The sequence below is a fragment of the Penaeus vannamei genome, chromosome 7 (assembly GCF_042767895.1).
Source record: "Penaeus vannamei isolate JL-2024 chromosome 7, ASM4276789v1, whole genome shotgun sequence".
Taxonomy (NCBI): Eukaryota; Metazoa; Arthropoda; class Malacostraca; order Decapoda; family Penaeidae; genus Penaeus; species Penaeus vannamei.
Genome location: NC_091555.1, coordinates 40,848,823 through 40,864,500, shown reverse-complemented (window position 1 = coordinate 40,864,500; position 15,678 = coordinate 40,848,823). Strand labels below are relative to the sequence as shown.

Genomic DNA, 15,678 nt, shown 5'->3' with positions numbered 1-15,678 from the left:
TTATTAGTGATTTATATGAAATCAGTACACTAAATTAGTTTGTTTTGTAAGTAGTGGAATTTTTTGTCATTTTACCAGCACACTGGACTCTGTTTTTCATTATTGTTAGTGTCTTTATAGTGCTTCATTATTGTTAGTGTCTTTATAGTGCTTAATGCGATCTTGATTAGTGTTACTGTATTGTCATAATTGTTAAATTTTGCTTGAGCTGCATGTATATCTTACAGAGAGGAATATAGAGGAAGATGGAATAATGCTGTAAGTCATTGATTTAGATAAATACCAACCTTCCTTGACAATGGGTATTGTTCGTAAAACTTAGCTATCATTACTTTCGTACGAGTAGATAGGTAATGTCTATGGAGCTAGTATGATCCTTGTTATAAAATCCTTTTCCTTTGGTATTTTGTGATCTAGGTTGTACTACAGCTCATTCTGGGTCATATACAGTGATTCAGTTAGTCATACAGTGACAGGGGTTTGAGTCCTTGTCAGGGAGTGCTGTTATCTATAATGAGCATTTAAAATTTGGCAATACATATACCATTTAACCCAAATGCCTCCAGGCAAATATGATGTTCACTGTAGCTTTGTTTTGTGAATTGTCTCTACACATGGGTGGCTCTATAATTGCTCAGCCACCAAGGAATCCATAAGTAGACCCAATGATGTCACCTGATGTTCCCTTTCTTTGATTTTTTTTTCTACTAATGCTATCAATATTTGAAGCTGTTATTATCATTGACATCATAATCATATGTTATTAGCTTTACTAATAGCAGTAGAAGATGAAAAAGAATCTTTCCAAAAGTCAAGGAAAAGGGTACAGAGGTGAGACAGGTATTACTATTAAGGTATTACTAGTAATTGCCTCCTTGGGGACTAAACTCTTGTGGAGCCATCCATGTATAAATTCAGTTCAGCCACATAGTTGGCATGGCATGTACATACATTCCATCTCAGCGGGCATGGGGTTTGGATTTACCTGGAGTGTTGGTAATCATGGGAAAAATTTGATGGACTCGCCCATTGGTAGTTTTGTTGTGATTTCTTTGTTTTGCACACAAATGGCTCCACAAATGCTGTCACCAAGGAGTCAGTAGTTACCTGATTTCCTTATTCCTTGAATTTTTAGGATTTTTTTTTTCATGTTGTTAATATTGATATTGTGATTATTAATTTAGATATTATGACCACTGTTATTAACAATGCTAATAGTATTAAAAAATAAACAAAAATATTTCCAAGAAACAAGGAAATGGTAAACAGGTAAAGTAGGCAGGACAAGTAACTGACTTCTTCATGACTTCCGTGCTTTTAGAGCCACATATTTGTAAACAAAATTAATAGATCAAAATTGCTAGTGGACAGTGTATGTACCATTCCGAAGTCAATGGATTAAAGTAGAAGAAAGCAGAATTAAGGTGAAAGCTTCATCGTACATTCACAAAGATAGACTAGTGAAGGGTAATGCAGAAAAAGGTAGTTCAAGTGCGTGTTTCATCTGAACTTTATTAGCTAGGCAGTCAATTATTAATTTAACTGGAGATTATTAGACATATGTGATGAATTAGTTTGTTGCTGCAGTTTGTTAAACCGAGGGAACCACCAGCAATAGATATATATTTAATATCAGTTTGTCAAAAAAATATTAGAGGGAAAGCAAAGAAAAGGAAGCATCTTTATTAAATAAACTTTATTATTTATTATAAAGGGTTCTTTGGATATGTATAAGAGAAATACAACTTTATACAATATAACTGTCTTATCTTCTTGTGTTTAAATAAACACTATTGTAGAGTGTTGATCTTTGCATAACACACCTGAGAATATTTCATTTTTTGTACAATCTCAATGTAATTACTTCCATCTGAGAAGTAATAGTGAGATACTTTATTCCGATTTTCATTCACTTGAGAACCTGAAAATAGGTTCGTAACATTACCTTTCTGAGTTAAATTTTATCAGGATACTGATAAAATTCAGCCAAAAAATAATGGATGGATTCAAATTACAAAAAAGTTCAAGTACCAGTAATTCTCTTAAGGTTTTGTCTGTGATGCAAAGATCCTGTAATGTGTTTTTCTTTAATTTGTTTAAATTTTTATTTTTGCTTGTTCATTTGTTTTAACATGTATTTTGTTTAAATTTTGGTAACGTAAAATATAATACACTTGTTGCCCCAGAGTTCATGAAAGCATAAACAAACACTCCTTTACATCTAAAATCATGCAATTTACTTTTATCTTTGTAATTATAATGCAGTATATATAAATCTAGATCTTTCCTCAATAATATCAAAATAGTAATGGTTTCTGATCTTTGCTCATGACGTATATACATTTATGAAATGAATATAGTCATATTTTTCTCAACATGAAAGCCCTAACATGGTTCTATATGCTGCTGTGCACAATGAATTAGTTGTACTGACATGATTCAATGAGCAAAGTCAGAAGCTATTCTATAATTGCTTATTTATGTAACTGGATTATTTTAGTTAGCTTATCTTTTAAAAATTGTGTAAGGCACAAAATAAGGCCTCCTTTGTCATCCAATATTAATCTTCAGTGATAAATTACTTTTACTATAAAGTTTTAAAAATATATTCCTTTCTTTGTCACTGATTATTATTTTTTTTATGCATTGATTTTGAACATAAAAGAATGGCTCAGAATATAAGTACCGGTATTACCTAGGCCCTTTAAACCTTTGTCAGTTATATACATAAAAGCTACTTTTTTTCTTTTTACCATCATAAACAGTTTTTTAATACCTATATATGTGAAGATTGATAATACTTTTCTTTTTCTGACACACAATCACAGGTCAAGGTAGAAAGGTCATTATGTATGTACTTGTGTCTATATATATGTATGTTGAGTGTATGAAAAAAAAAATGTATATATAAATAGTTACTACTTAAGGAATAACAATTAGAATAAAAAGATTATGACAAGGGATTCTCATTCTTCTATATCATGCTACTCTGTATTAGATACCTTTTTTTTTTTTCTTTTTTGGGACTACTACTTTTATCCGTTACCATAAGAAGGAAAGAGACACCAAAACATGGTAATATATTAAATTTTTTACAAGTCAAAATATCCTACATAGCTGTTTCAACTGGCTTAAATGTTGTGGTTAGTTCTTTCGAGATATCTTTCAATTCCCTTTTGGATCCATGTATGATTTTCACACAATCCGGCGAAAGACCACAAGCATTAATTGCATTCTTGGCAAGAACATCCAGAGGCTGAGGTTTTTTGTTGAATGTCGAAAGTTTCCCGTCAGCATCCATGATGTTTCTGTCCTTCATCCCAATACTATGATATATTGGTTCTACTGGCCGGGTTGACTTGTAAATCTCAGCATCTTTTACACTGCCGGTACTGTTACTGTCACTCTCCATAGCCTCATCACTGGTCTCACTTGCAGAAGAATTGACTTCCACCCCATTCATCAGTTCACAGCTATTTCTGTTCTCTTGCATGTTAACCTTGGGTCGAGAGAGGGATGAATACAAGCTCTTCCCTTGGTTGTTTGAGTCATACCTCCTCAAGGGTACAGGAGGCACACCATCTACAAAACTCTCTCTCTTTTCAGTCACTTCCATTTTGGACACATTAGTGTTACTATCGCTTCTTGTTCGACTAGAAGAAACCAGACTATTGATTCCACTCTCAGAGCAATAAGCAGTGCCTTTGTTGCTGTCTGCTTGCACTGTCACATGATTTCTTGCTGCAAAGCTACTTGTGCTGCTGCTCCTGCTGGAAATGAGTCCTGTCTGCCCGGTACCAAGGGCATTTCCTTGTACCAGGGCTCCTCTTCCTGATAGCTGGGGTGTAGCATACACGGACTCACTCTTTGAAATCTGATGAAAAAAGCAGGTTTCATTAAACACTGTTATCTTCCCAGCTTAATAGTTTACAAGAAAAGGGGATAAACCTGAGGTAATTTTATTCTTTACTTTTTATCTTCTAGTGGAAGTTTAGTGAAGTGACTAACATCTAGACAAACTAGTCATTTGCATACAAGATTGACCTCTACACGCTTTTGACAAACCTGTTGATGGATGCTAAGTGGCACATGAGCTCGGAGTGGTGACAACCTTGAGCTTGAAGTGTTTCCGCTCTGTTGACTAACATCACTTACTGGAATTCTGAATGAAAGTGCATATTTAGGGTGGGTGCATAATCCTCAATGTAAGCATAAATGCATTCCGGTGCATAATTTAAGACATGCATTCAAATGTGCTGAATAACAGTTTTAAAAAGGTGCTTAGTGATACATGCACTCAAACTTTGGGAATATCTCTCAACTGACTGTAGCAATGCTAAAGCAATCAAAACTGTTTATGAAATTTTGTTTGAACCTTATTTCCTTTGTAAAAGAGGCAGCACATGCAACTAAAATATATTTAAATAAAAGCTATCACAAAAACAAAAAGTAAAACCTGCTTAAAATAAAGCATTAAACACACTTCAGCTCAGAATCATACCTCGTAAGCTGGTCAGGCCCACAAGCAGCATTTCCATGCCAAGGATACGTAGCAAGCACCCAGTCCAAAGGATCCGTCCACGTATCCAGCAGTCCTGTGCTTGAAGTAGACGAGGCCTTCACCGTCGCTATGATATGCGGAACCAAACGCGTGTTCCATATCTCGGTGAACCACACCTGTGTCTCCTCCTGGCCCATGGGACAGTCAATCAACAACCCTGGCCCAACAGCTACCTCATGCGAGCCACAGTGGCCAGACAGGAGTGTGTTAAGGTGGAGCCACAAGCGCGTCAGCCATTCGGCCAGGTGGTGAGCATCGGGAAGCCTCGTATTGGCAGCGACCTCGGCTGCCACAACACGCCGGCGAAGTACACGACCGAGCAGGCCTCTGACTGGCTCCTGCTGGGTACTCAAAGTAGCCCATCTAAAACAGATACGAGTCTCCCATGATGAAGGTGTTCGTCTTTTAATACCTGGTTTCTGGAACTGTCTTTCTGAATAATTTGTCCAATTCATCCTTCTTGATACTATTGTTTCTTCCTTACTGTATTATGTGCGCATTTAAAGTTCGGAATTTATTTGCGTTTTGTCTCTTGATTTGTATGTTATCCAATCAGGAACTATAATTCTACACAGCATATTTGAGTAAGGGAATAAAGCTAGCTTTAAGTATTTCAGATAATATTGGGAAACCCCTCTTAAACTTAAGGCATGATGCAGCATTCCATGGTATGTCTTGAAAACCATTACTTAAAAACTAACTTAAGCATTCCTGATTTAACATACATGTCACGTTCACAAAAAGTTTAATACCATAATTATTCAAGACTCAGATTGTCAACATTCGAGGCATGTTTCACCCTCCAGCAAAACCACAATATGAATATAATAAGTATAATTTTGAGTTGTGATAAGAAAGAAATACTACATTATATATCGCACATATGAAAATCAGTTGCATGCAAATTGAACTTTACCTTGCATTAGAAATACCACTGTGAAGTTTTTGTCTCCCTCTCCCTCCTCATTCCTCTTTTACACTCCTCCCTCCCTTCCTTCCCTCTGTCCCCTCCCTCCCTTATGCCCTTACCCTTTTCCTTCCCTCTCACCCTCATACATACCCAGCTCCCACTCTTTCCCTTTCCCCAACCATCTCTCCTCATCCTTCTCCCCTCCTCCCTCCTCCCTTTCCCTACATCCTTCCCTTCTCCTTCTTCCACTTCCCTACACCCTTATTCGTTGTTCCTGCCCTCCCACTCCCATCCTAATACACATCCCTCTTCCTCCACATTCCCGCCCCTCCCCAACCGTCCCTCCTGCTCCCTTACGCCCTTCCCTCCCCCTTCCTCCTCCCCTACACTCTTCCCTCCCCCCTCCTCCTCCCCTACGCCCTTCCCTCCCCACTCCTCCTCCCCTACGCCCTTCCCTCCCCCCTCCTCCTCCCCTACACCCTTCCCTCCCCCCTCCTCCCCTCCTCCCCTACACCCTTCCCTCCCCCCTACACCCTTCCCTCTCCCCCTCCTCCCTTACACCCTTCCCTCTCCCCTTCCTCCTCCCTTACACCCTTCCCTCTCCCCTTCCTCCTCCCTTACACCCTTCCCTCTCCCCTTCCTCCTCCCTTACACCCTTCCCTCTCCCCTTCCTCCTCCCTTACACCCTTCCCTCTCCCCTTCCTCCTCCCTTAAACCCTTCCCTCTCCCCTTCCTCCTCCCTTACACCCTTCCCTCCCCCCTCCTCCTCCCCTACACCCTTCCCTCCCCCCTCCTCCTCCCCTACATCCTTCCCCCCTTCCTCTCCTCCGTTACGCCCTTCCACTCCTCCCACACCTCTCTCTCGTCCCCCTCTTTCCAAAATACCTAAAATTGCAGTGGATGTGGAGGCGGGTTGCCAGCGCCGCCGTAGGGCAACTCGTGGCAATGATGGCGGGACCCGAGTGGATGGACGCAGGCAGGCACCGCTGCAGTGTCTCGACGACGCCACCTGAGAATGTAATGACAATATTAGTAATAATGAAGTTTGTAATTATTGCAGTCATAATAATGATAAATTATGATGCGGTCTACGGGGGGGGGGGGGGATGAGTGAGTGGTTGAGAAGTCCTTGACAGGAGATAGTGGAGGCGGCTCATCAGGGAATGAGGATGATGATGATGGTGGTAACAATGATACTACTGCTACTACTGGTACATAATTGCGATAATATGAATAATATAAAATATCGAAATCCACCAAGCATTAAACTGACTCACCTGCCGCGTGGATATCGTCAATAATAATAACTGCCGGAAGCGCTGGACTAGACTCGTGGTGGTTGGAGGTGCTTGACGTGTTGGAGGAAGAGCCAGCACTGGTGGTGGTGATGTTTGAGAGGCTGTTGGCGCAGCGGCCAGTGGAGGAGAGACCGCGGGGCCATAAGCTCGACAGCATCTGGCACATTTCGAGGGAGTTGCTGCCTGTGACTCTGTAATGAGGAAGGTACGGGTTTTGGGTTCGGTTCGTCTGTGAATGAGACTGGAAAGAAGCAATGGGATTATGGATTGACTGAGTTGACAAATGTTGGGGAAGAAGTCTTAGTTGAAGATCCGACTGTGCCTTTCAAAGATCAAACTTGGAAAAAATACATTATAAGTTCTATATAATACTAACCATAAAAAACGTACATCCTAAAATTGAGCAATGGCGAAAAGAAAACGCCCAAGTGAATATCAACACTTTAAATTTCAACCGGATTTAACAGAACTACAAACACGAACACTTTCAAAAACGCCAATGCCGCTTAAAGAATCACGATACGTTCTAGAATAACGCCCGCTAACTTACGTAAACGTTTTAATAGCATCTTCGGTGAGCTCCCTCCCGGAATTCGTGATGAAGAACTCTGCCAGAGCGTTAGCCAGGAACGTCTTGCCGCAGGAAGGTGGGCCAGCCAGCACGAGGCGTCTGTGCTCCACCAGCAGATTGGCCAAACGTTTGAGCGAGGTAGCAGGGGTAACGTTGATGAAAGAGGCGGCTGAAACGTTGCCGACAGCCTCTCCGTCCTGTTTCTGTTTCCCTCCCTATGAAAGTAGAAATAATATTACCAATCAGTAACGTTTTCTCTGGCGTGTTTCTTGAGGAGGGTCAATAATAACACGATATATACCATGGTTATATTCATGTACTAAGAAGGAATAAATTCATTAGCAATAAGACCGTTTTTCCATGAAATACACAACCAAAAATCTGTCGACCCTTAAATAAAGTAAGCATTTCCTCACCACAAGATAATCAAAGAAAACAAATAACAAACAAACAAACAAAAAACCGTATCCCAACCCCTCCCAACCGCCACCTTTACCTTGAGCCAAATGTGGAGGGAATCCACATCGCCCACGCAGTACCCATAAGGCAAGAGCTCCGGACGCGACAAGTTGGGAGCGCCGATTATGTCGTCTATGCGGTAACAGAGGATCGAATCCCCGTCGAGTCCCAGGGCTGAGACTGGATCAATGCGATTCCCATAATCCTGTAAAAAAGATGGTTAATTACGGGTCTTAATTACTCGTTGAACTGATTATTATTAAGATGGTTGATTTATTATGATATTCGCTAGTACTATGATTCTGGCACCACGAAGGGATATTCGTATGCATATATCTTAGTTAAGGATCTCAATACCATGCCAAAAAAGAATAGCATATCGAATGCCGTTAGCAAATAATTTTAATATATAGATATCATGAAATGTATACCCGTCTTAAAAGACCAACAAGGAATCCAACTCCACCTTCAGCGTATTGGCAATCATGGCGTCCAGCTCCTCCCACGACGTTTTGGCCTCGATCGTGACGTTTCCGATGTGCGTGAGGCAGCCGGAGGCGCTGACGGAAGCCCGGCCGGCGTCCAGAGCCGTGGCCAGCTCAGACTTCCCGACCACCATCACCTTCACCCGCCGACCCTCCTCGCGCGGGGAGATGTTCCCTCCTGAAGGGGTTGAGAGAGGGAAGTGTGAGTGGGATTCGGAAGGGATTGGAAGGGAAAAAATGTAATGATATTTGGAAGGGATTGGGAGGGGGAGGAAAGAACATGTGTGAGAGTCAGGAGGGAATGGGAGGGAGAAATACAGTGATATTTGGAAGGAACTGGGAGAGAAAAAAGAACATGTGTGAGATTGGGAGGGATTGGGAGGGAAAAAACGATTTAGAGTCGGAAGGGACTGAGAGGGAAAATCGTGAGATTCGGAAGAGATAGAGAGGGGAAAAAATGAATGAGATTCGGAGGGGAGTGAGAGAGAGAAAAAAAGAACAAGACTGAAAAACAAAACTGCCTTTCACAAAGGATTAGGTGATTCTATCCATCAACATATAACACATCCCACAACGTTATAAAATCACCAACAAAAACCCACCAGTACCCACCTCACCATCAACAATAACAACACATAAACAACACAAAATCCACCCATCCACACACACAAAATAAGCGCATCTCACCCGCGATCGAATTCCGCATCGTGCCCCGGGTGAGCGTGAGGCCCGTGAGCGTGTGCGAGAGAGGGGTCAGCAGGGCGTCAGCTGCGGGCCCGTACTGCTGCCTCACCAGGGCGGTCAGGCGGCTGTTCTCCTCCTGCAGCGTCGTCACTTCGCCCTGAACGGAGTGAGGCGAGGTTAATTCCTCGGGAGGTCATTATGGTAGAGTTTGGGGTTCGTTTAATTATTTGGGAGATAATTGTGGTTGAGATTTGGGTTTGCTTTATTATTTGGAGGGTAATTATGGGAGAGACTGGGGTACGTTTAATTACTTGGGGGTTAATTAGGGTAGAGATTGGAGTTGGCTTGATTAGGTAGTGAGAATTATGGTAGAGATTGGGATGCACTTAATTACAAAGTTTCACAATCATTTACCTGGAGTCTGCTAATGGTGTCTGCCTGTGCCTGCAGTTGGTGCTGGGCCGAGAGCACCTCCAGGCGGCAGTCGGTCAGAGCGCGTTCCTTTTCGGCCACTTCCTGCCGGAGTTGGGCCACGGTCTCGGATTCGTTGTTAGGTCTGGGGGATTTGGGGGAAATCATTATTATTCGGGTTATTAAGATGCGTTTCGGTAATGACAGAAAATATAATGGAGGAAAAAAAAAGGGAGTTGGAATTGTGAGACGTTTCAATTTCTTCACTTTCCATTTCAGAAAAATAACGCAATGTACATCAGGATATTCCTCAAAGAATGAAAAAAGAAGAGGAAGAAGAAGAAGAACAAGAACAACAACAAGAAGAAGAACAAGAAGAAGAAGATCAAGAGGAAAAAGAAAAGGAAAAAGAAGCGGAAGAAGAAGAAAAAAGAAAAAGAAGCATAAACCTCGAACCCCAGTCCCTTACACATGGAAATTTCCCTTCTGCTGCTTCATGAGCTTCGACGGCGCCTGCACCAGCACCGACTGGGTGGACGGCGGCGGCGGCGGAGGAGGCAGCTGGCGGACGGCGGAGTTGACCGTGTGGTGCATCGGCAGCTCCTGAGGGCAGTCCTCCGAAGCCCCCTCCCCCCCCTGCTTGCTGCGCTTCCTGCCGTGTCTCCCGAAGGCTCGTCGGAAGGAGCTTCTGAGCTGTGGGGGAGAAGAGTGGTCAGCAGGTGGAGGAAGGGGTTTGATTGGGTGGTTAAGCGAGGATAGTGTTTTTTTTTTGTCATTATTGTTGAAGATGTACTTGGGCTGAGATCCGAAGAGCACATTTGCTTACTATTATCTAATATTGTTTTCTATTTTTTCTCCATTCCTCTAACATCTACAACTTCCTTTTTTCTTTTCCCTTTCCCTCCACCCTCTCCTCTTTTCCCTCCCTATCCCCCTACCTCCAATCCCCACCCTCTCCCTCTCCTCTTTTCCTTCCCTCTCCCCCTCCCTCCAACTTCCACTCTCTCATCCCTCCCTCTTCCCCTCCCACCCTCCCCCTCTCCCCCTCCCCTTCCTTACCCAACTCCTCTTCTTGAGCTTCGACTGCTCCTGGGGGCTGAAGGTCTCCCCCTGAGTGTGAGGGTGCGGGAGGCCGTGGGGGAAGTGCTGCATCTGCCCCGCACTCAGCTTCCTCGAGTTGAAGGAAGCGAAGGACGACATCGACGCGGCGCTGATGGTTGAAGTGACACTCGAGACGCTGTCGCACGAGAGTTGGCGCTCCATGCTGAAGTAGCCTGGGTGATGACAGAAGAAAAATTAAAGAAAATGTGTAGAGGGAGACAGAAGAAGAAAATAAAGGAAAATGTGTCAAAAAATTGTCAATGAAGAGATGTTTGCTATAGAGCTTTTGTGGGTAGATATTGTATTTACAGATGATCAAAGGGTACATTAAATGATGAATATTACATTAGTGATATTTAGGTAACTATATAAACTTTATATGTACCTAAAGGTAACCTAATTTTCACTTATGGTCTTCCTCAAAGAGCATAACTTACATAAGGATTTCCTCTATAACAACAAACATCAGTAATTCACAAACAAAAAACGTTTTGCTTACTTTGCTTACCTGAGCTGACAGATTGGCACACAGCGGAACTTTGTTGGCGCAGAACAGCTGCCGTCTTCCTCAATTCTGCTGCTTCTGTGTCCTGAAGTTGAAGGGGAAAGACCAGTGAGAAAGATGATGACATTTAGAAATAATGTTTTTTTTTCCTATATCTAATAAGAAATGAAGAAAGGAAACGATTTATGATGATAACAGCAGCAACAACAATAATAATAATGATAATGATAATAATAATAACAATATTAATAAACAATAATAATAATAATATTGACACTGATAATAATTAATACGGTAATGACAATGAATATTATCCTCAATAAAACTGCCCACCACCAAATCTAATTAACATATCTCTTTAATTTCCTTCTTTTGGTGACATAAATACCTAGTGACATACATACATTTCTCGCAAATTCCCTTCTAGTGACATAAATACATTTCTCTTAAAAATTCCTTTTAGTGACAAATACATTTCTCTTAAACTTCCTTCTAGTGACATAAATACATTTCTCGTAAATTCCCTTTCAGTGACAAAAATAAATCTCTCTTAAAGTCCCTTTTAGTGACAAATACATTTCTCGTAAATTCCCTTTCAGTGACATAAATACATCTCTTAAAATCCCTTTTAGTACCATAAATACATTTCTCGTAAATTTCCTTTTAGTGACATAAATACATCTCTCGTAAATGAAAAGTACGTAGACGACAGCCAATAAAACCCTACCTTCAGATCTGGCGACGATGCGAGCTTCTCCAACTTGTCAGTCACGTTGCTCATGGTCTGTTCCAACGCATTGACCACGTTCGCCTATTTTGAACGAAGAAGAACAGTTATTAATGCCGTGTTCTTGGAGTTTGATGTATGTACGTGTGAAAGGAAATGGTGAGTGATAGAAGGGAATATGGGTAATTATTTTGAGATAGAGATAAGGGCTGGAATCCATGTCAAAAATGGTATCTTGATGTAAAGCGTCAAAATGGTCATCTTGAATTGAAACCAGCATCAAAATATATCCCATGTAATCTCATAGCTTAAACAAAAACAAAACAAAATAATAATAATAACAATAAGTGAGCAGTGGAAATAAAACATCAAAGTTGGTGACTGGAAAACATAAAACATCAAAATGGTCTACTAGCAAAACAACATCGAAACGGCCGTTAAGAAACCGCCCATCAGAATGCTCCCCGCCGCCCGCCCCGCATCAGCACGCGCGCCCCGTCTTCGTACCTGAGAGAACGCGGGACACGACCTGTACTTGGAGCGCCTCGTGGCCACCTCCCACCACGGCAGCTGCGCCCGGTCTCGCTTGGCCACCGGCTGCGCCCCCTGCTGTTCCACGTTCCCCTTCTCCTCCCACAGGGGTTCCATGCCCCACGTGCGGCCCAGGGTGGTGTTGCAGCAGCCGTGGTGGCAGGGGGCGGTGCTGCGCAGTTCGTTCACCACCGAGGGGGAGCTCCGCGCCCGCCCCCTCTTGCCGGCGCCCGTGCGGATCGTCGCGAAGCCGTCGTGGATGGACCGGCCTCCTGGGGACACAGGGAAGGGAAATGAGAAGCCGCTCATGTTCAGTTCAGTTTAGTTTCTCTTGCCTTCTTCCCTACAAGCCTCTAGGTTCGAGGACGCTTCGTGCGGCCAACTGCGACGTAACATTTTCGTTCGATAACTTACTTACGAACACCTTCCTAATCGTTTAGCTTGTTATACATACACATATACATACATTAATATAAATACATGCACATATACATACATACACATACATACACATATACATACATACACTACACCTACATACATACATACACACACATACACACGCACACATATACATACATACATACATACACTACACCTAACACACACACACACAAACACAGACATACACAGACCCAGACCCAGACCCAGACCCAGACCCAGACACACACACACACACACACACACACACACACACACACACACACACACACACACACACACACACACACACACACACACACACACACACACACACACACACACACACACACACACACCTCTCTAAGTATAAATACCTGGCATCATCCTCAGAAATAGAAATCTATTCATCATTCCTAATCCAATAACTTCTTTTAAAGCTATTTAGCCTTTCAGCGTTAATTTATTCTGCAGCATGTGTCGTATTTTCCCTCAGGCAGCGCCAACATATTTATATTTATTTAGGGAAGAAGGGAGATGGTGGTGGAGAGAGGGAAGAAGAACGGGAGGGAAAGGAGGGTGGAGGGTGGAGGGTAAAGGGTAGAGGGTAGAGGGTAGAGGGTAGAGGGTAGAGGGTAGAGGGAAGAGGGTAGAGGGAAGAGGGTAGAGGGAAGAGGGTAGAGGGAAGAGGGTAGAGGGTAGAGGGTAGAGGGTAGAGGGTAGAGGGTAGAGGGTAGAGGGAAGAGGGAAGAGGGAAGAGGGTAGAGGGAAGAGGGTAGAGGGTAGAGGGGAGGGGAGGGTGGAGGGTGGAGGGTAGAGGGTGGAGGGTGGAGGGTGGAGGGTAGAGGGTAGAGGGTAGAGGGTAGAGGGTAGAGGAGAGGGGAGGGAGGGAGGATAGAGGAGAGGGGAGGGAGGGAGGATAGAGAGAGAGAGGAAGAGAGAGAGGAAGAGAGAGAGAGAGAGAGAGAGAGAGAGAGAGAGAGAGAGAGAGAGAGAGAGAGAGAGAGAGAGAGAGAGAGAGAGAGAGAGAGAGAGAGAGAGAGAGAGAGAGAGCATAGAAATTTCTAAAAGAACATGCGAGAGTGACAACCATTACAATAGAAAACACTAAAAGAACATGCATTGAGAGAAAAGAAAAAGAAAAAGAAAAAAATTTAAAAATGAAAAAGAGAGAGAAAAAAGAAAAAAAAAACAAAAAAAGCAGAAGCAAACAGGAAAAAAGACTCCCGAAAACCCCGCCCCCGACCCGAACCAAAACAAACGAAGCCCCGCCCACCTGGCGATCCATTCCCGCCCGCGCACCCATTACTGAGCGTCCCATTAACCTGAGGACACTTGGGTGGGGGGAGCTGGGTGCAGGAGGGAGGGTGTCCATTGTGCAGGTGTCCATTATGAGGTCCGTTGGCGGTGGCGATGGTGTTGCAGTGGTGGTGGAGGTGGTGGTGTCCTCGGGGCAGCGTGACGCACCCCTGGTCAGTCATTCCAACATCGGACCCAACCTGGAAGAGAGGACGCAGGGTCAAAATATTTGTGTTTTTTCTTTTTTTGCATTTATTCTTTACTTAATTTACTTAGATATATTTCTTATTCTACCTAATCGTTATTTATTTAGCTACTTTTGGTTTTATTCTATGGAATCGTTTAAATCTAAATTGCAACTGTAAAAAAAATTACATTCACCATTTTTTATGGGCGCATATGTATATTTCCTTAAAAAAATAAGTACCAAAACAAGAGATTCACAGATGTTAGCCTTTATCTTACTTCATTATTCTTATTTTCTTTTGAAGAGCTTTATTCAGAAAGCTCACTTGATATTATTTCCAGTGTTTATCAATCAGTCACAATCAAATGCAGATCTATTTTTATGAAAGATTACACAGTTATAAACCTCCTCGTATTTACGTATATCTAGAAGACCGTGCGAGCAACTGCACACGTAACATGTTTGGCCATTTGCATGCACACACTTGTACGGATATGTAAGCAGCTGTATAAATAAGTACAGGTCCATCATATAAGATGACGAATCTGTATCTATATTTCGAAGTCTGTCTCTGTCTACCTTTCTGTCTTTGTATGTCTGTCTGCCTGTTTCTTTCTTTCTTTCTTTCTTTCTTTCTTTCTTTCTCTCTCTCTCTCCCTCCATCCCCCCGCTCTCTTTCTCTTTCTCTTTCTCTTTCTCTTTCTCTCTCTTTCTCTCTCTTTCTCTTTCTCTTTCTCTTTCTCTTTTTCTTTCTCTTTCTTTCTCTCTCTTTCTCTTTCTCTTTCTCTTTCTCTCTCTCTCTCTCTCTCTCTCTCTCTCTCTCTCCCTCTCTCTCTCTCTGTCTCTCTCTCTCTCTCTCTCTCTCTCTCTCTCTCTCTCTCTCTCTCTCTCTCTCTCTCTCTCTCTCTCTCTCTCTCTCTGAAGGCAAACTATGCCACAACGCTCCTTAACGTCTCAAACACTAAATATGACATTTTGCGCAGTATATCGACATACTCTCCATCGTCTAGCATACTGTCAATCGTGTGTTTTTTTCCTCAGAGTGGACCTGAAACTCTGAAAAAACTCTAATACATAAAATGTAAACGCCAAGCTTATTCTGTATCAAAAACTCAAACAACAATAAAGAACAATATATCAAGGAAACAAATATCGATAAAAAAAGTATGTATTATTACTTTTTTTTTGTCTGTCACTTATTCCCAGTTTCGAGGCAAAGTGTGACGTTGTTCGGTGAAGCTTAAATTAGGAACTGAATCATTAAAGTCCGTTCCAAGTCCTCTATATTCACCATAATACTTTGCAATGCAATCTTCAAGTCTTCAGGGTCACAGATTAACACACAACGGTTTTCTTAATCAAATAGTCATTTTAATCACACTTAAATATACTTCACTAAATGATTGTCACAATAAACGTTTATCAATCCATTTACGATTCTTAATATACAGTTTAATCCGTCTATGGAATTTCCTAAGCTCTTTTGCATAGGATAAAAATAAATGCTCGATATCGAATCTATTCTTAAA

At 42.2% G+C, this 15,678-nt stretch overlaps 1 protein-coding gene across 7 annotated transcripts in view; it reads right to left on the bottom strand.

The window, feature by feature from the left end:
* Positions 1-1,681: 1,681 nt before the first annotated feature.
* The window catches only part of LOC113822453 (neuron navigator 3), a 225,301-nt gene continuing 211,304 nt past the window's right edge, over positions 1,682-15,678 (bottom strand). For 3 of the 7 annotated variants that reach the window (XM_070123783.1, XM_070123781.1, XM_070123784.1), the window contains 16 exons: positions 13,940-14,162; positions 12,220-12,515; positions 11,713-11,796; positions 10,980-11,070; positions 10,439-10,653; positions 9,849-10,072; positions 9,383-9,524; positions 8,972-9,125; positions 8,266-8,462; positions 7,837-8,004; positions 7,320-7,555; positions 6,749-6,960; positions 6,357-6,480; positions 4,502-4,924; positions 4,066-4,162; positions 1,682-3,874 (listed from right to left, as the gene is read on the bottom strand). In XM_070123783.1, coding sequence (XP_069979884.1) covers positions 3,110-3,874; positions 4,066-4,162; positions 4,502-4,924; positions 6,357-6,480; positions 6,749-6,960; positions 7,320-7,555; positions 7,837-8,004; positions 8,266-8,462; positions 8,972-9,125; positions 9,383-9,524; positions 9,849-10,072; positions 10,439-10,653; positions 10,980-11,070; positions 11,713-11,796; positions 12,220-12,515; positions 13,940-14,162 — 3,651 coding nt within the window. In that variant the 3' untranslated portion in view covers positions 1,682-3,109. The remainder of the gene's footprint in view (positions 3,875-4,065; positions 4,163-4,501; positions 4,925-6,356; positions 6,481-6,748; positions 6,961-7,319; positions 7,556-7,836; positions 8,005-8,265; positions 8,463-8,971; positions 9,126-9,382; positions 9,525-9,848; positions 10,073-10,438; positions 10,654-10,979; positions 11,071-11,712; positions 11,797-12,219; positions 12,516-13,939; positions 14,163-15,678) is intronic. The other 4 variants (XM_070123782.1, XM_070123785.1, XM_070123786.1 and 1 more) reach the window with 3 other exon arrangements.